Source organism: Morchella sextelata (assembly GCF_020137385.1).
Source record: "Morchella sextelata strain SCLS chromosome Unknown scls_12, whole genome shotgun sequence".
NCBI lineage: Eukaryota > Fungi > Ascomycota > Pezizomycetes > Pezizales > Morchellaceae > Morchella > Morchella sextelata.
In genome coordinates, this window is record NW_025408627.1 from 98,488 (window position 1) to 125,281 (window position 26,794).

The window sequence follows — 26,794 nt, forward strand, 5'->3', positions numbered from 1 at the left end:
TGCTGATTTGAAGTTGTGGGACATTGACAGCTCTTAAATACATAGTTTTCCAGTATACTAACTCTTCATGAACGTCTGCAATATCTCCTCGCCAAACTATTCCACCGGAACACCGCCCTGGTCTGCAGAAACGTGGCGGTGATTACTGAGGAATACATAATGAAAAGATGAATAATTGCTATAAAGTCAGGTCGGTACCTTCTCTTTCTTGTTTAGTTGTATGTGTTCCCGGTGACGGGGATGGCGCGGTGGGGAATAAAATAATATCTAAGCTTTACCTACATATACATGTAGCTATAACACCACGTGTGGAAGCAGAGTACCTGGGACCGATCCGCCGTGGTGGTGCGTAGTGTCTTATTTTGACACCTACGCCGCCTGTCATGGGTCTACATTTATCTTCACGTCTGTTAATAGGACCATCCTAGCTACATATTCAATTAAACTGCGACATCAACCTCTAGATCTTCACTACCGTGCAATAGACACCCTTTCTTCTTGAACAGGACCGGAACTATCCCACTCTTTCAATACCAATACCTTCTTTCACCTTTACTCCATCTCCAAATACACAATCTTTCTCTCCTCAACCCAGCTTTGTACTTACATTACAATCCGCAGACAACCCGCGCTGACTGTCTCTCGCTAACCGCCTTACCCGAAAACCGGGCACACTCTCAAAGCTCGACCCAGTTATTGGTACGGCTGCTGACACATGACATAAAAATCCCAGCCAGCCAGCCGGCGTTGCGGAATAAGACTGCCGACCGGTGACCGCTGGAGAGTTTTCTCGACTTGATCGCTACTGCGGTGCGGCGCGCGGAGGACGCATGGGCCATGTTTGGTGCGCCCGGTGAAGCGATGCTTGTTCGCTAAGCTTAATTTGGGGGGTGCACTGAGAATACGAGATGATCTCTGTGCAGATAGATACATGTTCTTTAAATTTGTCACACTGTCCGAGGTAGGGTGGAGGTAACGCGTAAGGTAGGATACATATGTTATTAATTAATCACGGTGGGGATGGAAATAGTAGGTGGACAGAATAGATATCCGGCAAGGGCGTTAGAAATGGCGATTTTGTAGTTTCGAGATATTTTAGGTGTCATTTTAGGTACAACTAGTGGTTGGTTGTTGAAGTGGGTGGCTGAGACATGTCACTGGAGCATGGTTGAGCACTTGTTTTTTTTGTTTTTGTTTTTGTTTCTGTTTTTGTTTTTCTGTCAATTGCAATACGTGCGGTTGGGCCTCTGAATGCTGGGTACATGCCATAACCACTATCAGTAAGTACATCATTATCCCACTGGCTACATACATGTACTGATACTGTACATATTACAAAGTCCGAAGAACTACACTCTCCACACTATCGTTCTGCTACGAATGCGGACCGACTCGGCGTCGCAGGAGAGGCGCAGCTGAAGAAGTTGTGACAGGAGGTGGTACAGCACTCGGGTCTTGACTGCGGGGATGTTTAATCATCATCATCGTCATGCAAGGCTATTTAGGTGCTGAACAGTGTCTACAGGGATACATATTTAGACTATCCGGGGCCGGGCAGCATATTGTCCTCTCGGTAATCAACAACCCTGGCACCACCACCACCACCACTCGAGATACTGTCGGTCTGCAGAAGCTTTAGCGAGGGCATGGGTCTGGTATCGTATTGCGGGGAGGAAACAGCATGGCCGGTGTGCTGCTAGGTGAAGGAGAAGGTGTGGGTGGTTACGTATAAGGGCGGCCTTTTTTTTGACTCCGCCCCCCCCCCCCCCCACCCCTAAAAAAAACAGCCGTCAATATGATAGAGCTATCTCGTACCGTAATATATCATATTATCGCCGATAGATGGAGACTCAAAAAAGAACTTGGGGTAAAAGGATACCCGGTGGGGTTTCGTGTAGGGAAGGGATACCGAGAGAGATGTTTGGATATGTGTATTTCGAACCTGACTAAGTGAGGTGATGATGGAGAGAGTCGGGACGGCGATTGATTCTATTATTTGTTTGTTTAAATTTGTTTGGAGCGCTGCGTTGCGATTACTTGATGCTGGCTGTATCATCATGAGTGAGCACTCGGTTTTCAGACTTTCGGCCAAGAGGACACTAGAGAAACGGTGTTTATCCAACAACACAATAACATATGGTATGTGTCTTCAAGCTTAGATGTTGTCCAGATATCTGGCCTCGATAATCTCAAGTATAAATTAAGGTCGAACATAATTTTCTTTCTATATCACCTTCGCTTTTGCTTGATCAATTGAGCTGCTAGAACGCCGGTTTCTCGTGCCTGATCATGAGCGAGCACTCGCTTTCAGCCATTAAGCTATTATCACGTGAATACTCGTACTGTATACATCTACTCACGTATCTTCTACTTTCGCGACCGTGATAAATCGATAACCGGCAAAAGTCGGCTTCTCTCCTGCGTCTTTGCCGCCCCCGCCGCCATAGGTATTTGGCATCAGGGGCTGCATCCATAAATAGCCGCGGGGTCATGGCTATTAGTAATCAGGCAGCTTCCTCACCTCGACCGCGACCGCCGGTGTCTGCTCTCGATGTAAGGGCGTGAGCAATGGATAGTATACAGTTTGCTAATAGCGTTTGAATTAATTTCTTGGTTTCCCGCCGGGCTAACTGTAGGGATTCTTGGCCAGTACAGTACATACCTAACACATGCGTGGAACTAGAACTTCTCGTAACGATGGATATCGGTTTGATAGGTGCATGTTCGCTTATATATATTCACCGGCCGAGTGCGACTGAGCTCATAAGACTATAAGTACTTTGCTTGCCATCTCATCATCACCGCCCAAAGAAATCATCCAACATGTTCCACTTACTCCCGGGCGAGATAGTCGCCGAAATCATTTCACATGTACACATTCATCCCTCCTCTACCTACTTCTACACAAAACTAACTCACCTCGAACTAGGCCTCCAACAGCTGCCCCACCACATCACTCACGCAATTCCCCGACGACCAAACCCTGAAATCCTTGGCCACACTCTGCCGCGTCTGCAAAACATTCTACGCCCATGCTGCCCGTCTTCTCTACACCGCCGTCACAGTCAAGGACCTCAACTCCTCTCTCATAGAGTCCCTAGCGACTAATGCGAGCTTGGTTCGCTCACTCGCTATACTCGAGAACCGGAAGAGACGGCTTTTTGAGCATGAACTACAGCCATATACTCCTGAGGATCTAGAGAGATGGAGGAAACTTGAAGAGGCGGTGGAATGTATGGAGAACATCGAGAGCGTCGTGTAAGTACCTATATCACATCTGCTGTTGATAACACAAGCCTGAATTCTGCCCAATACATCTTTAATTCATCTCTTACCACTGATTCTTGTATTTTGGGTTGTCTTGCCTGTATTGCGCCTTGTCACAATATACCACATGTATACATATATTACATGTACCACTACGGTCTTCGAGACTTGGCTTGAGCAAATTACAAACCTAGCTAACTTAAACAGCTATGAAGTAGAACACCTTAGCCCCAGATTGTCTGCGGCCTTATTAAAACGTCCAATTCTGCGCCATCTCACAACCCAAGATTCCATCCCATTCCTCCCCGGCCCGCCACCAACCCAGTCCCTATCAGTCTACTGGCTCCCCCACCAGGCGAAAGAGCTCACCTCGTTGCAGTCCCTCATTGCTCGCTCAGCAAAGATTCTACGGAAGCTCCACCTCTCTCTCCATTTCGTCAACGAAGCAGAGGTGCCAGACCTACTCGAAGCCGTGTTCCCCGAGCCGTATGGGATCCCATTATCGGAGCTCGTGTTGGACCTACCATCTTTCACACCACCCATGGTGAAGACACTTGTCGGCTCGATTGATATGTCGGGTTTAGTACGTCTGGACCTACAGGGGTCGGGGATGGCGGGCCACCTGTTGGATGCATTGACTGGCCGGGTCAAAAGTCTGCGGTGGCTGCGGGTTGAGGGTTCGGCGGCACCCTTTATAGCATCTTTCTCGGGACTTGAGGAGCTATATTGGTACTGGGTTGTTAGGCAAACGGCTATTGACGTTACTGTGCTGGCGCAGCATGGGGCATCGTTGAGAACCCTGTGGTTGGAAACTGATTATATCTTCACCTCCGAAGATGTCCAGACATTGACGTCGGCGTGCCAGAAGCTTGAAGTGCTATGTCTCGATGTTGATTTTACTCAACTGGTATGATATACTCCCTTCCTTCTCCTTCCATAGCGGTTTCTTTCTCCAAGACGCTGACAAAATCTCTTCTCCAGGAATCAATAGCAGCATCTCTGGCAGGCTTAAAATCACTAAAAGAGCTCTACATCGCCCCCTCTAAAGATTCCAGTGACCTCACACTGCCCTTAGGCCCCTACTACCTCCATCCCTGCCGCTTCGGCCAGACAACATCTCTCCAACACGAGCTCTCACTGCTCTACCCCTTCCTCCCCTACATCGTCGACGGCATCGACGCCGCCCTTGGCATCCTGCTCGTCGGCGGTGTGTCGTGCCCCGAAATCGCAATCGAGGGCATCGTGCCTCCGTATTTCGGCATCTTTGACCAAACGCTAATCTGGGGGCGCGGGGTCCCACGGATGAAGCGGTGGGTCAAGAATGGAACGGCGAAGGACGACGTGGCCCCGGGTGCTTTTAGAGGTGGGAATATAGGGGATCGGTATAAGTGTGAGGGGGTGGAGGGGGAGTGGGAGATGATGAGTTCGCTTGAATTTCGTGAGTGGAAGATAGAGCCGCTAGGAAGAAGGAGGGTGCCGCCTTGCTGTGCGAGGACGAAGAAAATGTGTAAGTCCAGAGAGTAGAGTGTACTTCACGTGCGTACGTCAACGTATTGCTAAATGGCTACATGTAGTTAAGCTCCGTACATATCTAACGAAGTGCGCGGCAATATTATTCAGTAGCATGTCGGAGGATAGAAACCAGATTATAAGTACGTATCTGTACAGTAGTTTACAAAAAAAAAGAGAGAGAGAGATTTTTGATAACGTCCCCAGTTGGGATTCGGACCCAAGATCTCCTCACAGCTCTGTCTCCCACGTGCTGCGTTTCGGCGTGTTGACCAGCGCTACACCGCCGTGGGTTGTCTATAGGTGTGATGTAGCAGGCCTTAAAACTAATAAGTCCTTGATAAGCGCTATTTAAGGATGAAGTGGGGATCTATTTACCACCAAGACTACCGTGGGCTTTTGCTAAGTTGAAGCTTCTTTTTCACTACCATTCTCGGCTACTCCGCCCTGTGAGCTCCATAGTACTAATGTTCTAGATGTTTCGTATTGAATGCAGCTGCTACGTTCTAATATTGTATTGCGAGGTTACATACTTTATACTTCATGTATCGTGGCAGACATGTACTCACCTACTTCTATGCAGGCAATCAATCCAGCTAAGAAAGAGTCTTCTCTTTCTTTCTCTCCCCCCCCCCCTCGAAATACAATGTGCCAATAAAGGCCAATATGAGAAAGTGATTCAATTGGTCCTCTACGCCATCTATACCACATAGCCAGGTCCACTCCTTGAAGGGTTGATGTACGGGTGACATCCCATAATGCAAAAACTTTTACACCGCGCGAAGAAACTAGCGGCTGCTAGCGCTAGAGAACATTTTGATGTGCTACTTGTATTCGTATGAACAACTCAGTTTCATGCCTCGCTAGCTCAATCGGTAGAGCGTGAGACTCTTATTGTAATCTCAAGGTTGCGGGTTCGACCCCCGCGTGGGGCTTTTTGGGTACGGTCTGTCTGTATTTTTTTTTATTCTTTTTTTTTTTTTTTCACTAGCGCTGGCTGGAGGTGGTTTGGGGGATCCCTTTTTTGTTGTGGAAGGAGGTAGGGGTGTATATGGGGTTTGTTTTATTTGCGGTGAAGTTGGAGGTGTCCCATGTTCTTGTCGGGTTGGCCTTGAGTTTTCACGGCCGGGTTGAGATGTTCGTATACTTACTTATGCTACGGAGTACCTAACACGGCCTTATATACCCTCCAAGCGTCTATCATATACATGAAATTCCATCATGGGCCACTTTATATATGCCTGAGATTAATTGCTACAGGAGCGGCTACTCTTCCCATTTCATTGTTCTCAAGGGATCAGGACACTGCTCAATTGGGTGGTCTCAGGGTTTTTTTTTTTTTTTACCGTGCTCTTGTCTTAATTCGCCGAGTGATACGACGTGCACGGAGACTCTCTTCTGAGTTGTTGGCTGTGTAGTTAAAGCCCTGCGGAAGTACGTGTCGTGGTCGATAAAGGGATAAGCAATGCTGGTGTTGTGACTGATGGAGTTGGCTGTGTAGGCTGTAATACGTACGCTAGGTGCGTGCCCGCCGATGTCAGTCCGGCCGGGTTCAGGATGCGAGTATCGCTTTGGTCCATGCGGCGCTGGGGGGGGGGGGGGGGGGGTTCTGTGGCCGATATTCGCTTCGGTCCCGGGATTATTAATACGCCGCTTTGTGAGGTTAAATTCGTCCATTCTACCAAGGGCTTTTTGGTCCAGTTCAGGATATGTGTGCGGAAGTAGTTAGATGCTGTTTGTTAGAGTTGGTACTTGGAGTGCCGAGAGTACGTCGGCCATCTGCACAGCCAGCCATCAGTCGCGCCGCGAAACGGATGTTATTTTTGTAGAGTGCTTGCGCAATTTATCCGCTGCCGCTGTCTGTCGCTGGAGCGTCGCAATTCTGGTTTCTTTCCCGCCCCCGTTCGCAGCAGCTCAGTCTAGAGGTGTATTGCATTGTGTATTGTAGACATTCGTACTCCTGGGTAAGAATACCTACATGTACCTAGCACCCACCAATCAGCTGGCGGGCATCTCCGAAAGACGTTTCAGCACTCAGCACCCCTCTCCGCTGGCGGAAACGTGGACGATCAGATAGATCCAGATCATCAATGCCATCATCGGAGATCCCTGTTTTTTGGGCGTGGGCGGGTGAGTCAGCATGACGGAGGTGGATGTGCAAGGGAGGGCAGCTTCCCTGTATGTTTGTGTCTCAGCAAGCAGGACGGACAGCAACGTCGAGGAGTGGGAGTGGGAGAGAGGGGGAGTCTCTCTCTTCCCCCTTGAGTGCTTGCTGTCTTGTCTTGTCTTGTCTTGCTCTGCTCTGCTCTGCTCTAGCTATCTCGGCTGTCTGTCTGTCTGTCTGTCTGTCTGTCTGTCTGTCAGTCTGTCAATCCTTTCTCTTCTTCCTTTAGCATCGCACCACTATCGCCAACATCGAACATCGAACATCGAACATCGAACATCAAACATCCAGAACTGCCGGTCTCCCACGCGTTTCTGCTTACGTACCCCTAGCATCGTGCCCGTTCAATTAAGCTTATCTCGCGATCTCGCACTAAACAGCTGTCACCACCAAGCCGTTAGTAATTGGACCGCGCACACACACAGCTAGTAGCTGTCTGTCCCTTGATACATTCCGAGCTTCGCCCAGCTACCTACGATACGTACGACGCCGACGCCCCCATCACGCCACACCACGCCTTCCAACGCCACCGCGCGCGAACCCCCAAAACCCACAGCGAGAATGTCGTTCTCGCCCCCTCCCCCTCCGCCCCCACCCCTCGAGTCTCCGCGCTCTATATCAAGCTCCCCCCCGCCGCCCCGCCGAGCGCGGACAGCATCGTTCCAGTCCCTCATCGACGCCAACCCCCACTACGGCTTCTGCGCGGCCACCGGCGACGCACTCGCTTCCGCACCGTCGCTCAAAGATCTTCGCCGCAACAGCGCGGGCAGTCGCACAACGATGGGTGGACGCAGAGGGAGCAGTGTCAGTGCTATGAGCCCCGGCGTGGGCCTGCCCAGGAACGAGAGCTTCCCCATCCACGAGCATGAAGAGGAGGATCTGAGGAGGGGCAGGGTCGCGGCGGATACGGCGGACGGAGAGATAGCCCCGCTGCAGCCGCAGGAGAAGGGGGAGGCGGAGAAGGAGCATAATCCGGGCTGGTGGGCGGTCACGGTGCAGGGATTGCTGTCGTTCTGGAAGTTCTTCAAGACCCCGCTGGTTAGTTTGCGTTCTTGTTCTTATTCTTGTTTCTCTTTCGGATGCTGACGTGCTGGTAGGGCTTCTGCATAACGATATACATGCTCAATGTCATCGCATGGGGCGGCATGCTGTTCCTCCTGCTCATCAACGCAGCACCGGCAATGTGCAAGCCCTCGTGCAACTACATCAACTCCCCGCGCCGCATCTGGATCGAGATCGACTCGCAGATCCTCAACGCGCTCTTCTGCGTCACCGGCTTCGGGCTGATCCCGTGGCGCTTCCGCGACCTGTACTTCCTGCTCAAGTGGCGCGTCGCCGGGCAGAAGTCGGCGCTGGTGCGCCTCGCCACGATCCACGACGGCTGGTTCAGGATCCCGGCGGGGGAGGGCGGCGTCGAGGCGGGCCCGAGGGAGACGGTCACGGGCGAGAGGGCCCCGCCGACAAAGAGTTGGAAGATGGACTTTGTCGTCTGGCTGTATGTGTGGAATACGTTCCTGCAGGCGGTGCTGAGCGGGTTTATGTGGGGCATGAACCGCATTGAGCGGCCGAGCTGGAGTACGGGGTTGTTTGTGGCGCTGGCGTGTATTGTGGCGGGTGTTGCGGGGGGGGTGGTGTGGTGGGAGGGGAGGAAGGTGAAGAGGATCGAGGGCGTCGAGGAGAAGAATGAGGGGAAGAAGGGCGAGAAGAGAGCAGAGGAGATGGTGGAGGTGTAGGACTGTTTCTTTTATGTCAGCGCCCATAACATATACAGCGGGGTAACGGGGGAAAAAAAAGTTGAATTTCATTACACAACCTTTTGTCGTTTTTTATATACTCACATTTATTATCGTGGTTCCTTGGTTTACATATACCATTTAGTCTAGGTCGTATACATGTCCCATTCTTGTCTTGCTTGGATTCCTTCTTATATATATATATACCCCTTCTTGCGCCTTTTTTTTTCTTTCCTTTTGTACGGTACGCTATGGGTGGCGGGGTGGCAGTGGGTTTTGGATAACGTATGTACTGTATTTCTAGTTTCCTATGTATGGTACTTGTTCGGGCAGCTAGGGAGGAGTTTGTGGGTGTGAGCACGTAGTTGGAGAAAGCTGGCGGCGGCAGGAAATAACACAGCTGGATTCGTTTTCTGATGTCTTCCTTCTTCACGTGCGATGTCTCCCTCCCGGGCAAGCCTTCAAGGCATATGAAAGACCCCTCATCCATGGTCCCATCCCACCCGTTTCTTCCAGTTGAGTTCCAGCCCAGTAGCTTATGCCTTATGCCTTTACGCCCCCGCCTACATACGTCGGCGGGGCAAAACGAATCCAGCGATCCCCTCCTATGCCCACCATCCACCCCCCGCACTATCCTGTCATCGCCTCGTCAGACCCGTAACCTCCCCCCTCTCCGCAGTGCAACGCGCGGAGATTGGTAAACGCAGCCCAGCGCCAAGAATTAGTACTGCAGTGGTAGCGTGGTGGGGTGCGGGTGCTAGCCGTACTGGGTGTAGAGGGGGCGAGTGAGTTCTTGTGATGTGCTGGGCTGGTGGGGCGGGGTGGGTGTGCGGATGATGGATGGTTTGGTTTTGTGGGGAAGATGGAGGGTGGTTTTGTTTGGTGGGGAAGATGGAGGGTGGGGGTATGGAGGGGTGGGGGAGGCGGAGGAGCTGGCGGTTTGGTGACCGGGGGGAATATATCTTTGTGTGCAGCTGCGCTGCAGATACTGGATAGGTGCGATGGGAGTTTTGTGGAAGGTCGGCTCTACCCTTACCTTTGCCTGCTGCATCGTACTGGTGAGACTAATCTCTCGTCCGCGACGCCACTAGGACATCCCTATTCTGAATTCCCCGATCTCACGCCCCCGAAGCCGGCTAACAGAGCCAGCTCAATATCCCCCAATCTCCAGGAGAAGGCACAGAGTGCTGTAAACACCCGAAGTAGAGACTAGCTACTTAGACCGCGGCATCCTCTTAATGTAGTCACGCCAGAGTCGCTCGCGGGTGTTCGCCTCGCCGGTGGCTATGTGTACTTGTTATTCTCAAACGTATCAGCCAGTAGATCTTCTACTATGTCCTCGAGGTAATATGGACAGGTAGATGCGCGCTGGATAAGGTCGAGTGAGAATCTGTGATTGTGTTTTAGGCGTATGGGGGGTGGGACTCACTCGCCTGCCTACTAGAGAGTCAGGGTGTGCCACGATGTGGTGCCGCTCGAGTGGCTTTGGGGGCCTGTGGGGGGGGGGGGGGGTGGGGGATGTTTTGGTTGGGTGGGGCGGACGGTGGGTTGGGGTGCATCTCTCTGGGGGTCGGTTATGTTCCTTCGGGGCGGTCCGTGGTATGTAAGTCATCTCGCCTGCCAGGGATACAGCGGTGCTTGTGGTTCACGATGTTACGAACGATATCGCTGGTTTGCACTGGCCGTAGAGAATGTACCGTTGTGTGGTGGCGCGCGGGTGGGAAAGTCAGGTGCAGAAGAGGTTTGTGTGTGGCGAGAGCTCCAATGACAGTGGTGGCTGGGCCGTGTCTTAGTTGAGAGCTTGTAGGTCCATGAGATATCACTCAGCCTAGCTATCTGATTTCTTGGCGTAACTATGTGCAATTCCGAGCCATGCTTAAATCTTTTATTGCACTAACGCCCAGCCCATCTACGATTTATCTGCTTTTACTTTTATCGCTCATATATGAGATTTTGTCTGGAATAAAGACTCTTCGAGATACTTGTCCGCGATTCAAAAACCCCCCAAATTGACCATAACGTTCTTTTGTGATAGAGTTGATGTTCTAGTGTCGCTGGGGAAATACCTGCTGGGAAGAACGGGAGGAAAATGGAAGGCGATTACATGTATGTAAGTTTAGATAACGGAACATTTGGAAGACGCCATACCCATGTAGGTACAGCCGGGGATACGGCAGAATCAATGCTCGAAAGGCTCAGAGAAACCTCCGATTAATTTTCCTAGCGCGTGCGACTTCATCGTGAGTGATTTAGCTCTCAACTGGTCTCCTAGGTTCTTTAGATGGGGAGAGGATAGCTCTATAGATCTAGCCGGTGTGCATCGTAGTCTAGCTGTGTAACGACTTAAACCTTAATGTTACATAGAATCGGAAAGAAATAAAGATGTGGCCTCCTTCTCCTCTTTCGTTTCCATTGACACCACCAAGTACCATATAATTGGTACAAAATCCCGATTCTTCCTCACTCCATCCCAAAATCCACCCCCTTGCATCGGCTGTGATGGGTCTTCTAGCCAGATCATTCTGAAATGAGCAGCGGTGGTTTGTACGTACCCTTGCCCATCCATAAAATACCCAGTCTTCGAGCCCTCCATCCATACCTTTCCCCTCAAATCCCCAGATACTTCTAACAGCGCACGCCTAGGATTAAACCGACCGACGTGGCTCGGCCCATATATATAGCCCGCCTTACATTCCACCCTATCTCCGCATCTATGGGCGATGAACTCCGAACCCGTTGGCGTTCCATGATGGCATCCGAGACAGGGAATGTTTTGGGCATGAATATTCAGCTACGGGATGTGACAGTTGCTGTGTGGGATGCGTACGCAATGGATATGTGCGTTTGAGTGCGGTGGATGCATTTAATTATATACGCAGGCCTGATCAAGAGTATGTACGGATTTGGAGCGAGTTCAAAGCTACATGCAGTCGATATCAAGCGAGATAAATGATCATCCCAGCTAACTAAAGTTTAGATGAAGGTTAAAGTACTCTGACATGGAGGTACCGATTTGGGCAACCGCATCTGTTAGGACTTAATCAAATGAGATTGGACATGCAAACACCTCTTATAAGGATAACAATCTCCGACACAGGAGGGTAGAATATATTATAGTAATCACTGTAAGTAGGAAGTAGGAATGTTAACTACATGTACATGTACATGTACTTTACGACCCATCCATTCAGCTAATACAATGGTTTTCACCCTGCGCCACAGACCCACAGCCACAGACCCACAGCCACAGACCCACAGCCACAGCCCGCGTGCCCCCGACTTGCTCCCGCGTATACAACCGAGAAAATCGAACCAGGGAAACTCAGTGGCACAGCTTACGATCACCCAACGTCTGGCTGGGGTCATAGCGCCAGGAGAAGGCGTATACTCGAAACACTGGAACACTTTTGAAACCGATGGCATGTGCACGGACAGGCCGCACTATGAATTCGATGCGATGTACTTTGGGCTTCCCTCATCGGCTACGCACTGCGAGGATTGATACATAGATACATGTGTAGAGTAGAACGCAGGCCCCAAACTTTCTTGGGTTCCGAGCGCGAGGCTGGAAGAGATAAATCCATCTACTCCCCGGCCGAAACAGCGAAACAGAGAAACCGAAGGGCATTTCTCAAACTACATTGCATACATAACATACGCACTCGTCGCCAACCATACTATATCGCGTCGCGGCCGGATAGATGGTAACTTTTCGGCGCCAAAAGTTGGGGTCGGGAATGCTACTACTCTACCTACCAAACCCGGTTACGGAGGAGGAGTGAAAAAGTTTCACCACTGAGAAATGCAGCCCGTCTGACATATATGTACAGTATCCGGTAGAATTATTGCGAAAGTCAGAACTAAAAGGGTGGGTTTCTTGGCCCGTGCTCACTGCAAAAATTCCTTTGAGGGCCAATGGGACTATCGGGTCACGGAAAACCCACTTTCGCATTAATTCTACCAGAATCTGTACATGTAGGTACACCTGCTCGATCGTGGGTTATGTATTTTTACTCCTGAGGTTCCTCGGTAAGCCTATGCTGTCTGCAGATGGTGACAGGCAGATAGATGTCTCATTTTCTCAGGAGGGTTTCGACAGGCGCAATAAGTATAATCCGAGATGAGAAATATTTTTACTTGTATGCGGTTTGACTCCGCGCGGTTAACAGATTAGGATGGCCTAGGGCTGGCCAATGAGAGTTGTGCCGTAAATTCGGTACCTGAACTCCCTCCCTCCTTGGCAACCAATCAAGTTCCACTGTAGCCAACCGGAGAATTTGTGGGCCGGTTTGGATTTAGCATTGGCTCAGGTTTTTTTTCCGTGCGGAAAACGGAAAGGAGGAAACGGGGAGAAGAAGAAGAGAAGAAAGGAGCGAAAGAGACATGCACGCAGAAGCATTGGCAAGAGTAAGAGTACCCCTAAAGTAGCAGTATGGCGTCGGAGGCTTCGTTTCATCTCCCATCGTACGGCTAGGTGATCCATGCCCTGTTTGGCATGTTTATTTACCTAAGTATTATTCCCAAACTTCAGTTCTGTACCTCGATAGTTAGAGTGGACTAGGTTCACCATATATGCCCAGCGCGCCTCGGCGGCGGACTGAAGTATGTATTTTCCCAAATACCGTTATTTGGAAGCCGCTGCTCTAAATTGAGAGTTTAAAATTCGACGAAACCGCAAAGGTCCTATCTAATCACTTAGCGCTGGCAAATTCAACTGTATTTGGCGATTACTGTGCTAAAGCGGTAAAACACCAGCTCGGATACGATACGACTGGTGTAGGATTGTTATTTCGAACGGGGATGCAAATGTACAGATTGACGCCTATTGTTGGCTGAAAGTTGAGAGAGCCAATAAATGTGCCCTGTAGTGGCAGCTGGTTGGCTGGAGTGGAGATGGGATGGCAACAGGGATGCTAGAGACCTGGTTCCTGCATCATGTAAGGGTTAATCTAGTACTAATTCGGATCTCATAGTACGTATGGTTCTCCTAGTCAACGGTCAATATAAACTGTGGGAAGTCTCCCTGATATTTCAACCTCATTCACCTTTGCAAGCATAGCCGTTGAACAGCAGCAATAGCACTTTTCTTTGGGACAGGTTCTCCCTTCTTGTTTTTCTTTTAATTCTTTTTTATTGTTTTTGTTTCTCCTTAACATTTACTTCTTCCTTTCTATTGCTTCAACCACCTTGTCTGCTTGCAGCTCTTGCATTCCTTCTAAGAAGAAACAAACCAACCACCACCACCACATTCTCTTAACCACCCGCAGTCTTCACTGTACCTCCTTTTCAGAAGCTGTGTCGACCGCTGTTTCTAATCTTATCCGGAATATTACCCCGCCATTCATTCTGTGTTGGCAACTTTTTTCCTGAGTGAGTTTCCTCTAGGTCTTTGCTTGATTTCAATACAATGGTCCTAACAATATACAGGAATTATCTTCTTCTGAATATACTTCATCTTTTTTTTTTTTGTGGATACGCTATATTTAAACTTTTACCAACCTCCCCATCATGAAATTCACCACCTCTCTTCTTTCCGCCCTCTCACTTGGTCTGTCTCTTGCCGCACCCCATGGAGGCCACTCAACGCCAGAGAATACAACAACCACTACCGACAGTGTCAGCACATCAGACACCGTAAACATCCTCGACGAGACCCCCGGCTCCGGTGGCAGCTGGGACGTTATTATCTCCGAAGATGACCCGCGCACCCTGGACGATATGCTCGCAGCCATGAACCTCACTGTCCAAGACGTAACCAACATCTACAACAACAGCGCCTTCAAAGGCTTTTCCGCCTCGCTCTCAAGTCACTGCGTAAACCAACTCGAGGTCCTCTCCTCAGGCTGGAAGACATATCAACCCCAGGTGGAAGTCAAACTTCACGACTCAACAGACGGAACATGGGGGTTGAAGCGTGTCTCACAAGCAGATAAGGTCGAGGTCGGCTCAAACCAGACCATCCGGGACTTTGACTTCACATCATACGAGTTTGACGGTGCTGTCAATACCTTGGGTGCGGGTGTTGATATTTACATCGTGGATACTGGTGTCGACATCACTCATGTCGATTTTGACAATCGTGCCACTTTTGGCTTCAGCTTCGACGGTACCGAAACCGACGATGTCGGCCACGGCACACACTGCGCCGGAACAGCAGCATCTACAACCTTCGGACTTGCCAAAGCTGCCAACATTATCGCCGTGCGCGTGCTCTCGGCTGAAACTGGCAACTCAAACAACATTCTCTCCGGCGTCGACTTCGTCATGCAACAACACGACCAGCGCAAGACCGCTGCCGATTTCAAGGGATCGGTAATTAGCATGAGTCTCGGCACATCCGGCGTCAGTGATGCTATTGATGAGGTCCTGAAGAAGGCAAGTGAGAGTGGAGTTCACATCAGTGTTGCGGCAGGCAATGACGATGTCGACGCTTGTCTCACCAGCCCTGCACTTGCTAGTCAGGGCACCGATATCTTGAGTGTGGGTGCAGTGGATATCAATGATGAGAGAGCCACATTTTCGAACTTTGGTGCCTGTGTCAGCACTTATGGACCTGGAGTGGATGTAACGAGTACCTGGATCAAAGATCCTACACTTCCAAACATTGTCAACCCTATCAATACCATCTCCGGTACTTCTATGGCTACACCCCGTAAGTTCAACTCTATTCCTCTCTCCCGCTGTAAATCCTCAAAACATCAACTAATATAACAACCATAGATGTGACTGGCCTCATCGCCTACCACCTTGGACTAAACTCCTCCCTTGCAACTGACACAGCAGCGATGAAGGCGCTCATCGTCGGAAGTTCGCTCCCGTTCCAGTCGGACAAGAACGCCCCGGATCCAGCTATCTTGATCAATAACGGTATCCTGAAACAGTGATTTTAACGAACGGAAAATCCTCGTTTCCGATTATTTCCATAGTTCTATTCCTGTTTGAATCGGCATTGGCATTTGCATTTTAGAAATTTAAAAAGATTCATTGTTTTTTTAGGGTGTGGGGTGGCGGCATTGTTGGTGCGGGTTGCACTTGGAGCGTAAATTTCTTCTTCATGTTCATCTTCTTTCTTTTTTTGATACTCCTTTTTGTTTAGTGTATAGTTAGTTTGGGTCGTGGGTTCAATTCTATCGTGGTTTTGTCATACTTGATCTTTCTCCCCCTTCTTATCTTTTCCAGCGTCCTTGCATACATACAGCTTTATACCTGATCCTGCAATCAAAAAAGAGGGTATGTATAGGATACATCACTCTTGGCCGCAGATCTCTGAACCATATCTACCTATGGTGGAAGCTACAGCATACTATACGTCTTGGCAGTGCAACGCAAATACCTATGTATTACTATGAAAAAACAGTTTCGAGTGATATATTCGTTAACAAGATCAATTTAGATATAGGCGGAAACAATTTCGGCCCAATCAACAAAAACACCCGTCCATCACTTAGATCGTTACCCCGCCAACTCTCATTCCCAACCATGATATATCCCATCCACGACCAATCCATACCCTGAAGTTCAACTCTCCCACAACTACATCTTGCCCTTACAGGCCAGATACATCGAATACCAAAAAAGATAAATACCGAACAAGAACAAAGACTGCAGCGGACATCAACACTTGCAGATAGCAAATATAAGAAGGCCTTGCACCACTCTTGACTGATGAATTGGAATAGTGGTTTCGCGCGGAGTGTGGTCAGGTCAGAAGGTGGATTAAGATATAGAAATATCATTGTTACGCATCCAAGACTCGAGTTTCTCCCTTTCACACTCAGGGAGGGATTGAATATTGGCACCCGCTTTGAGAAGTTTGGCTGCTATAACAAAATAATTCCTGCGGACTGCATTAAATAATGGCAAGCAGTTCTCTGAATTGACATCGGCCCCGGCCTCCAGGAGCCTGTTGACCACGTCTAGGTGGCCATTCCACGCCGCTTCGGATAATGCCGGGGATTCACCTGCATTGACATCGGCCCCGGCCTCGAGGAGCCTGTTGACCACGTCTAGGTGGCCATTCCACGCCGCTTCGGATAATGCCGGGGATTCACCTGCATTGACATCGGCCCCGGCCTCGAGGAGCCTGTTGACTACGTCTAGGCGGCCTCTTTCCGCTGCTGTACGCAATGCCTGGGATTGACCTGCATTGACATCGGCCCCGGCCTCGAGGAGCCTGTTGACCACGTCTAGGTGGCCGCTACACGCTGCATAAAATAATGCCTGGTAACTAGTTCTGTGCGAATCGGCGCCGGCCTCGAGTAAGATGTTTACTGCTGCGATGAATCCAATTTCACTTGCTATCTCTAGTGCTGTGGAACGACCATGACTCCCTATTGAATCATCACGTGCGTCTATATCAAACCCATCTTCGAAAGAAAAGAGTTTTATCAACTCTAAATTCTTGTTAAGCACGGCATTGTGTAGAGGTGATGGCCGGCACATAATTAAATCTTCCTCGCGATCGCCTATCGGTATGCCCTTCCCCTCGCACAAAAGGAGTGCCACTGCATCGTATTCATTCCTCGTACACCAAACAAATAAAGATAAGTTCTTGATTGATTGATTGATTACTTCATTAATTGAAGATAAGTTCTTCGAAGTGCTTTTTTCTCTGTGCTCATCCATTAAAATGGATTGATTCGTCAATTTTGCCAATTCTTTCGCCTCAAGTAGTAATCTGGTAGAGTATTTCGCCCTTGTATTTTCTCTGAGTTTTTCTGCCTCTGTATAAACCTCTTCATCTTCAAGTAGTCGCCTGACCACTCCTCCATAATTGTTCTTGATAGAAAAGAGCAGAGTAAACGATCGCAGGATCTCCGGGTCGTTCTCTTTGAACTTGCAACAGAACAAGTATTCCTTAGCAGCTTCCGTAATCGCGCATAGGTGCTGCACATCTGTCGTAGGATTATTAACTACATTCCGCTTGTGTAAAGGAAAAAAGAAACGACCTTATCGTACCTTGGGTTGTTGAGAATAGTACTTTTTGATCTTTGATTTGCATAACATTTTTATTAGGATACGGGGCCACATCCCTCACTAAAACTCGGACGTTAATGAAAGAGAAATCAGAGATTTTTTATCAAAATTGTGGGATTATGGGTATTGGGAGATATACCAACGAATGTCGCTAATGTGAGCCAGCTCTGGTCTCTCAGAACTATCTTCGCTTCCTTAACCACCTTATGCATTAAGAAGAGGATAATGCACGGAGTTTCTACTGCGTAGCTATTTGTCTGGTAATATACAAATCTACATACTTAGAGATATATATCATAAGAATTAACGAGCAAGGGAAAATACCGTTGAAAGAGTACGTATTCATTTTCTGTCATCCACGCCTGGCGGCTCAAGCCAGAGCTCGAGGTTTCTACGTGAGGCTTTAAAGTGGACTCCTTTGCTTGTGTCTCCCATATTGCTAGATCACAAGTACCCAACTCTGCAAGCGTTGGTCTCGCGAGGCCTGACTTATTAATATTTTCAAGCTCTCTTCGTATTGTCTAGTTCATGTGAGTGATCAGTATAGTACATACATACTTCCCGCATCCAATTATAAGGATTTTACCTACCTCTACTAGTAGCTCTACACCGTATGCGGTACTTGTCTCCAGAAAGTCTAGTTGTGGATGTCTAGTAATGATATCTATCAAGATCCAGGCTGCCTTGATGAGGTTTGCATATCCTTGCCAAGTTATCTTGCGCTCTGATGGTAACCCAGTGTAGAGATCCATTTGCGACTGTATTTATATACCGGAAGTCAGCGACTATCTGTAAATATGATATGACATAGGCTGCTTAAAGAGATCAAGCTACCTTTAATAGCCACCAACTCCCCGCTTGAATCCACTCATCAACCCCGATGGCACTCCATTTTCGCCCAATTTCTGCACTTTTCATCAAAGTTTCACTTAAGGATATTGAAAAAAGTCTGTCGCCTTGTATAGCTGAGAGTGTGGGTGCTCCGACTGCGGGAGTTCGAATCATGTCTTTGATATCATTAACCCCCTTTTCAACTTTCGAGGTTATTGTCTCTATACGCTGCAGGGAAGAGCTGCAACCCATACATGTCAACCCTTTCTCTTTTTCTTTTGTGTTTCTGGACGGGAAACATTACTTGCCGCACGAGGTCAGGAGTAGACTGATGACCCCATTATGATAGACCAGCTATATCGTATATGCGCATTAGTATGTTAAACAGGCTATATATCCTAAGTCTTTGCGAAGGCCTGACTCTCAATCTCTTAATAGATATAACAGGTGTCGCCCTTGAAGTGGGGGATAGCCGTAAAAAACAGCCCAAAACGAAGTATCCAAGGACATTCCGATACGTTTACACAGGTATATAATCCAAACATATATGTGTATTCACCTTATTGCGTAATGCATCCAGTTCCGAAGCCTCTGCAGACCACCGCACACCGGTCCACCACTTCCTTATACTGCTTGAATGCTCTTTGCCCAAGCTATCGTATTTCTTTGAATGTTTTTCCAACTCCCTGAGTGTTACATCAACCTGGCCCACTACTCTCTTCACCATGTCAACACGATCGGCTCCAGCGCGCACCAAGATGGATTCCTTGTCAGTGGCTTCGTCTTGAAGTAGCTTGATGGAGCTATGCAGCATGTTGATCTCCTCTATCAGGCATTTGAAGTCTTTGGGTGCGCCTTTGGCAATTTTGTAGCATTTTGTATAGAGAGTCCAGGCAAGCTGTAGGGTACCAGCGAAGTCGCCGACACTAAAACCGAACGACATGTTGTGAAAAAAGGCGCTCTTGTGGTTTTGGGGTTATCGGAGGAGATGTTCGTGAGGAAGTTGCGGTTACCCCGCGCGCGCCCCAGCTACACTTTAGAGTATGTGCAGTTCGCTGTTGGGCCAATCATAAGTTGAGGTAAATACATACAGTCGCACCTCGCTATACCGGATGCCAAGATCAGACAATGTCCATGAGAAATCCGGGATAGCAAATTGAGTTTGCAGTAAGAGAATTGAAATCCCAGATTTCGTACGGGACAGCAAGGGATCCGGGATATTGAGATCCGGCATAGTGAGGTGCGACTGTAGGTACAGCGGCGGGTAATAAGTGATCGGACGCCTGGATCAACTGCTGAGAAATCTGAGACAATGTTGATGGTAGTAGTACTCGTGTGAGGAGCGTAGAAGTGAATAGCAAACGGATTCTAGTACCCAAACAGCCAAAATGACCGCCATCAAACCCATTTCAAAACCTAAAAGGGCGGAGACTACAGAGGTTCAGCGCTCAGTTATTATCACCTTACATGGCGAGGGTTATCCTTTTGCCAAAATAGCCGAGAAAACTGGAGTACCAAAAAGCACCTGCTATTCAATTGTCAAACGAGATAAAGACAATCGGAAACCTGGCAGTCTAGTCCCCTACACCAAAAATGCCTCTAGGAAGAGCCGGCCAGAGAAGCTAAGCCTAAGAGAACGGCGGTTCTTAGTCTGGATTGCACGACGTTGCCGACGTACAGTTCTTAATCAGCTTATCAAATTCTTACCTACTTCGATTACTAGAAAGACTGCTAGGAAATATTTAGCCAAAGCAGGCATCCACCGACGTCGCGCAAAAAGAAAGTCTTTCCTAAAGAAGCAGCACATGGTTAATAGGTTAAAATGGTGCAAGGAAAGAAAGAGCTGGACTTTGGAGGATTGGGGAGATATTATTTGGACCGACGAATCGAGATTTGAGGTGGGATTTCATGCTGGAACCTGCTGGGTATCGAGAGCAGCTGGTGAGAAGGAGCTTCCAGATTGTCTACTGCCTTCTTTCAAAAGTGGTAGGACGTCGGTCATGATATGCCAGTTCTCAAGGGAGTGAGTAGCGAGTATTCCGCAGGGCACGAAGAGCGTAGCAGGGGACGGTGTGGGAGCTCCACGATATGGGTACTACGGGGCTCTAGCGTCGGTAAGGTTTGCAGGGGACGAGAACAAAGCGAGGCGGTGGTCTTCTTGAGGAAAGAAGAGAACGAGAGTATTATATAGCAATAGACAGCGTAGATACAGAAGACGTTGCGTAAAGAAAGAAGAGAAGAACACAAAATACAGGCGAACACCCCCCTTAATATACTCAAGGAAATCCCAGCGATGACAAACCCAACATGACTCATACATCAACGATCAACAGAACCCGGTAGAACCCAATAGAACCTTTCTGACTAATCCGACTCTTCATAACCCCGTACCTCCACTGATCGATCCATGAAAGTAGCCCCTCCCTTCAAGCGCGAGCTCCTGCGAGCCTTAACCTTAATCTTTCCTTCCAATGGTCCAGGTTTGTCGGGGTAGCGTATATGGAAGCTATCAACGGCGGCGGTATTATCGTGGTATGCGGCGGGTTCCCAGGTAGGGTCGGTATAGCCCGTCCACTTAACAAAGTATTGTAGGCCAGTGTTTCGTAATTCTCGCGAGTCCAAGATTTCCTCAACTGCATACTCCTCCTCTTGTTCGACGATAATGGGCGGGGGTGGTGGTTGAATTTGCCCTGGGACAGGATCATTCGCAGCGGGGTCCAGCAATGACACATGGAAGACGGGGTGCATCTTCATACTCCTAGGCAGGTCGACTCGATACGCATATGGCGATATAATTTCCTTAACGGGGAACGGTCCCAGTTTCTTCCAGTCCAGTTTCCGGGAGTTACGCGTGGTTCGGATGTTTTTTGCTGAAACAAACACCATATCACCGACATCGTACTGTGGGGCCGGCGTTCGTTTAGTATTGACGGCCTGCTCTTGTTGATCCTGCGCTGTACGGATATTGGAACGTAGGTGCTCGTGGAGTTCTTTCATCTTCGAGGCGAAGTCCTTAGCGTTAAGACTCGGTGGGGTCTTGTCCAACGATTTGATCGTCACTGTAAACCGGGGGTGGAACCCATAGTTCGCGAAGAATGGTGTAGCTTTGGTGGATGCGGAGACCTGATTGTTGGCGGAGAATTCTGCCATAGGAAGCCATTTTACCCAATCGTCCTGTTGATAAGAGACATACCCACGTAGATATTGCTCCATTACAGCATTCAGCCTTTCGGTTTGGCCGTCGGTCTCTGGGTGGAAGGCGGTGGACATCCTTGCTTCGATGTTGAGGTGTTTACAAAGAGCCTTCCAAAACTTAGCTGTAAATTGCGTACCGCGGTCGGAGGTGACGTGTGTGGGTAGCCCGTGGAGCTTCCATATGTTTCGCAGGTATAGTCGGGCGACGTCTTCGGAGTTGACAGTAGTATTGCAGGGCAGGAGATGTCGCATCTTTGTTAGCCGGTCAACCACTACCATAATTGCATCGTACCCTTCACTTTCCGGTAGGCCCGTAACGAAGTCCATCGATACCTCCCGCCATGGTTGTTCGGGAATCGGTAAAGGTCGAAGTACGCCGAGTTTTCCATGGGTGTTGGGTTTACTTCGTTGACAGGTGTGACAGTTCCGAACGTAGCGGGCAATGTAATTTCGCATGAGGGGCCAGTAGTAGTCCCGACTGACGAGTTCGAATGTTTTTTCACGTCCCGGGTGTCCAGCAGAGGCAGCGTCATGGTAAAGTTGGAGGATTCGAAGCTTAAGGGGGTCGTAATCAGGGACATATATACTGCCTCGGTAAAGCAATCGGCCTTCGACCTCGGTGCATTCGGCGAGTGATATGTCTTTTGATTGTCGATCGCCTTTATCCCGCATATCCAGTATTTTTTGGGGAAACGGGTCAGCGCTATATCCTTCATCAAATAATTCCTGCAGTGAGGCGTTCTTTTCAGCGGGCTCCTTTGAGAAAGAACCCGCCAACAAACTTAGCTTTGCATCCAGATTCTCCTTCTTCAACACAACTTGACTCTGATGCAATTGTCTTTCATCCCCCTCTCCAGGGAGATCTCCTGATCTTCTTGTCAACGCGTCCGGTTTCCCTCCTTGTTTCCCTGGTCGGTATTTGATAACAAAATTAAATCGTGACAGGTATTCTGCCCACCGTGCTTGTCTCCGGTTGAGTTGTTTAGTACTCATAAAGTATTCGAGGTTCTTATGATCGGATATGACGGCGATTGGGTGTGCAGCCCCTTCAAGTTCCGGTCGCCACTCTTCAAAAGACCGAATGATTGCCAGTAATTCCTTGTCGTAAATCTCGTAGTTGCATTCGGCGGGGGAGTGTTTTTTCGAGAAGTACGCAACAGGTCGGAGGATACCATTGTCATCGTATTGGGAGAGTACACCGGCGGAGACATAGTCAGATGCGTCGGTTTCCACAGTAATTTCCTTTTCCGGGTCGAAATGAGTGAGAACGGGCGCCGTGGTAAAGGCTTCTTTCAGGGCATTGAAGGCGGTTTGGGCTTCGCGTGTCCATCCAAATAATGTGTCCTTACGTGTCAGTCTGGTAAGAGGAGAAGCCAGTTCCGAGAATCCGCGTATAAATCGGCGGTAAAAGTTAGCGAAACCCAGGAATGCTTGTACATCCTTAACTGTTTTGGGGACGGTCCAATTCTTCACTGTTTCCACTTTCCTTGGGTCCATTTTAATACCATTGGGTTCTATAATCAGGCCGAGATAGGTGGTGCTTTGTGTGTGAAATTCGCATTTCTCCGGTTTCAGCAGTATTCCATTTTTTTGTAGGGCTTCCAGTACTTTTTCGACGTGTACTTGATGTTCCTCGAAGGTGTCGCTGTAAATAAGGATATCGTCAAGGTAGGCTGTGCAGAACATGTCCAGGTAATCACGGACGCAATCATTAATAAAATGTTGGAAGGTGGCTGGTGCATTGGTAAGGCCGAAGGGCATTACGGTGTATTCGAAATGTCCGTAACGCGTTCGGAAGGCTGTTTTCCATTCCTCACCCTCAGCCATTCGAATCTGATTGTACCCTTGGCGAAGATCAAGCTTGGTGTACCACTTGGCTTTGGAAAGGCGATCGAGAGTTTCCCGGATGAGTGGTAGCGGGTAGCGGTTTTTGACAGTAAGTTCGTTGAGGCCACGATAGTCGACACAAAGGCGGAGTGTTCCATCGGCCTTCTTAACAAATAGGACAGAGGCACCGGCAGGCGAAGAGCTGGCCTGAATGAACCCCTTTTGAAGGTTGTCCTGTATGTATTGTTTCAGCACGATAAGTTCCTCGCGGGACATACCATAAAGTGGCCCAAAAGGGGGCTCTTTCCCTTCCTTGAGCGGTATCTTATGATCATAGGGGCGGCGAGGCGGCATCCCGTTAGCGAATTCTTCGTCCATCATTTTATAAAATCTCTTATACCGGGTTGGGACCCGGTTCCTCCAGTCTTGCTTAGGGGCCACGCCCGTTGCTTGATCTATTTCTTCAATAGTTGTACTAAAGATTTGGAGTTTGTCTCTTCGAGCAAAGCGACAAAGAGCAGCTGAACTGACGAGGTGAAAACGGGGCGGTGGTGCGACCCCTCTAATGGGAACGGGTATCGGGGAAGAGTTGCACTTGCGTTTGCAGTATTCGGAGTCGAACAGTATGCTGTTGTCCTTAAACCGTAATGTTGCATCGTGCAATTGAAGCCAGGGGATTCCGAGGACGAGTGGATACGAGCCAAGTTTGGTGACGAAGAAAGGGGTAGTTTCATGGTGGGAGTCAATGGACAGCGGCAGATAGCAGAGGTGGGTAATTTGTCCGGAAGATATGGGCCGACCGTCGATGACTTCAAGAGTGCGGGGTGATTTAAGGGGGAGAAGTGGGAAGTTGTTATGGCGCGCAAATGTTTCATCAATGAATGCGAATCCGGAGCAACCGGTATCGATCAGTGCGTGGGTTTGAATGGATGTTTTATTGTTTATAATTTTACAAGAAGCAACAAAATGATCCCCATCCAACTTATCCTCCACAGACGATACCGAGAAGCCAGAGATAGAAAACGCAGACAAAGGAGAGACATTGGAAGGTCCCGGGCAGGGGCCATTGATCAAGCCCGGGACTACTGAAAACCCGACTCAGAGGAGGCGGGACTAGCGACCGGTGGAGCAGCGGGGTCGACGGCCGTATGGCTGGGTGCGAGGAGGGCGCCTCTCATAACCGGTTGGTTACCGCGCGGGCGATTGGCAGAGGGGCAGTTGGCAAAGACATGACCGGGGTTGGCACAGTACATACAGAGATTGTTGTCCCTTCGCCATTGTTTTTCAGCGGCGGAGGTTTTGCGTTGCCCGTTGACAAAAGTATATCGTTGTTCGATGGCAGGACGTTGAGTGGGGCGGCTTTGGAGAGCGGAGAGGTCCATTGGGGCGAGGCCTCCGGCGGTATGAGATGGGTGTGCGGCAGCAGCGGGGGCGGTGAATTGTCCCATTGTATTCCGAATGGCCCGTTGTTCAGCTTTGCGGCCCCGAACCTGGTTGTCGATTGTCATCAACATGGTGGCATAGGCTTCGACGGTGTTAGGCCTGTCTGTCCGGTATGTCATAGCATCCTTCAGGTCTTCCGACAGTCCTTCGGCCAGGGCATCGATCTTGGCTCCCTCGTTGTAGTCCAGGTATGCCACGATGCGGAGGAACTGCGAATAATAGGTAGCGAAGTCCCCTTTGCCTTGCTTCAGGGCAACGAGTTGGCGACGGGCGGTACCCCGGGGGTCTGGGTCCCCAAAGGAGGCTTCCAAATGGGCGACGAAGGCAGTGACAGAGGAGAAGGGGGCGGCAGGGTTAGCATTAACGAGTGGGACGACTTGGTCAAGGGCCCTTCCTTCCAAGCGGCTGACGGCGTAGATAACCTTTGCTGCCTCGTTCCGGAACCGATCGTGGTTAACTTCAAGTTTCATTCGAAGTTGGGTAGTGAATCCGGGGAGCTTGGTACGGGTGCCATCGAATTTTTCAGGGTCTGGAAACTTTTCGGACCTGAAGGCGGGGACAGGAGCAGGTGGAGGGGCGGGGGCAACGGGGACAGCGACGGTAGGGGCAGGAGCAGCGCGGGCGACATTGAGGTCGAGGTTGAGCCGGTTTATCTGCTCCTCGAGGTTGTCAATGGTTTCGTTGGCGGCGGTGAGTTGTGTATGAAGGGTGTCCCTTTGGAGGCGGACACGCTGGACGAGGGCGGCGATGTTGTCGAATAGTTCAGCAGGGCCGGCTTCAAACATCTGCCTGAATTCCTCTACATCTTTGGGTGCATTCCATGCAGGTGGGTCGGGGGTGGACATATCGTACGGTGCGGATGACGACGCAACGTAATCTCAAGGGAGTGAGTAGCGAGTATTCCGCAGGGCACGAAGAGCGTAGCAGGGGACGGTGTGGGAGCTCCACGATATGGGTACTACGGGGCTCTAGCGTCGGTAAGGTTTGCAGGGGACGAGAACAAAGCGAGGCGGTGGTCTTCTTGAGGAAAGAAGAGAACGAGAGTATTATATAGCAATAGACAGCGTAGATACAGAAGACGTTGCGTAAAGAAAGAAGAGAAGAACACAAAATACAGGCGAACACCCCCCTTAATATACTCAAGGAAATCCCAGCGATGACAAACCCAACATGACTCATACATCAACGATCAACAGAACCCGGTAGAACCCAATAGAACCTTTCTGACTAATCCGACTCTTCATAACCCCGTACCTCCACTGATCGATCCATGAAACCAGTGGGGTGCGATCAAGTTGGGTACTAAGGGACCTATGGTGATCTTACCGAGTGGGTCTATAAAGGGCCCAGATTATGTTAAACTTGTTATGATTCCCGCATTACATCCCTTTTATATTCAGACAAGACGGGCAGATGGTGAAGCCATGGCTATGGAGGACGGAGCTAGCATACACAGGTCTGTAGTTGCTAGGGAAGCTAGAAATCGCTTGAGAATACAACGGATACCTTGGCCTGCCCAGTCACCAGACCTCAACCCCATTGAAAACCTATGGTGGAAAATGAAATACAGAATAAACCTAAGAACCCCGGCCATTACCACCAAGCCACAGCTTATACAAGCACTCCAGGAAGAATGGGACTCGGATCGCTTCACACCAGATGACTTCAAGAGGTTGATAGAGAGTATGCCTAGGAGGGTCAGGGAATGTATTAAGAGAAAAGGAGCTTCTACGCACTACTAAATGTACATTATATTCATCCTATTTATCAAATACTGTTATTCGTTGCCATTTCGTTGATGTATCGACCTTTAACCCAGCCTCGAACCTGGGGCCAACGACCTCGAACC

The 26,794-nt window shown here is 49.3% G+C and overlaps 7 protein-coding genes across 7 annotated transcripts; 5 read left to right on the plus strand and 2 right to left on the minus strand.

Moving 5' to 3' along the window:
• Positions 1–677: 677 nt before the first annotated feature.
• Positions 678–839, minus strand: H6S33_001932 (uncharacterized protein; the record flags this gene model as incomplete). Its single annotated transcript, XM_044833564.1, has 1 exon — positions 678–839. The coding sequence occupies one exon, from the start codon at positions 837–839 to the stop codon at positions 678–680; it is 162 nt and encodes a 53-aa protein (XP_044693075.1).
• Positions 840–2,823: 1,984 nt separating this feature from the next.
• On the plus strand, positions 2,824–4,791 carry H6S33_001933 (uncharacterized protein; the record flags this gene model as incomplete). The annotated part of the gene is made up of 4 exons (XM_044833575.1): positions 2,824–2,871; positions 2,930–3,258; positions 3,475–4,174; positions 4,249–4,791. 4 exons carry the CDS (start codon positions 2,824–2,826, stop codon positions 4,789–4,791), a joined length of 1,620 nt encoding a protein of 539 aa, XP_044693076.1.
• A 2,710-nt stretch (positions 4,792–7,501) lies between these two features.
• On the plus strand, positions 7,502–8,673 carry H6S33_001934 (uncharacterized protein; the record flags this gene model as incomplete). Its single annotated transcript, XM_044833586.1, has 2 exons — positions 7,502–7,978; positions 8,038–8,673. 2 exons carry the CDS (start codon positions 7,502–7,504, stop codon positions 8,671–8,673), a joined length of 1,113 nt encoding a protein of 370 aa, XP_044693077.1.
• Positions 8,674–14,181: 5,508 nt separating this feature from the next.
• On the plus strand, positions 14,182–15,557 carry H6S33_001935 (uncharacterized protein; the record flags this gene model as incomplete). The annotated part of the gene is made up of 2 exons (XM_044833597.1): positions 14,182–15,325; positions 15,394–15,557. 2 exons carry the CDS (start codon positions 14,182–14,184, stop codon positions 15,555–15,557), a joined length of 1,308 nt encoding a protein of 435 aa, XP_044693078.1.
• An 832-nt stretch (positions 15,558–16,389) lies between these two features.
• Positions 16,390–19,423, minus strand: H6S33_001936 (uncharacterized protein; the record flags this gene model as incomplete). The annotated part of the gene is made up of 8 exons (XM_044833608.1): positions 16,390–16,634; positions 16,725–17,567; positions 17,632–17,709; positions 18,104–18,170; positions 18,240–18,407; positions 18,484–18,721; positions 18,785–18,834; positions 19,040–19,423. 8 exons carry the CDS (start codon positions 19,421–19,423, stop codon positions 16,390–16,392), a joined length of 2,073 nt encoding a protein of 690 aa, XP_044693079.1.
• Positions 19,424–19,868: 445 nt separating this feature from the next.
• On the plus strand, positions 19,869–20,507 carry H6S33_001937 (uncharacterized protein; the record flags this gene model as incomplete). The annotated part of the gene is made up of 1 exon (XM_044833619.1): positions 19,869–20,507. The coding sequence occupies one exon, from the start codon at positions 19,869–19,871 to the stop codon at positions 20,505–20,507; it is 639 nt and encodes a 212-aa protein (XP_044693080.1).
• A 5,805-nt stretch (positions 20,508–26,312) lies between these two features.
• On the plus strand, positions 26,313–26,687 carry H6S33_001938 (uncharacterized protein; the record flags this gene model as incomplete). The annotated part of the gene is made up of 1 exon (XM_044833630.1): positions 26,313–26,687. The coding sequence occupies one exon, from the start codon at positions 26,313–26,315 to the stop codon at positions 26,685–26,687; it is 375 nt and encodes a 124-aa protein (XP_044693081.1).
• Positions 26,688–26,794: the final 107 nt, after the last annotated feature.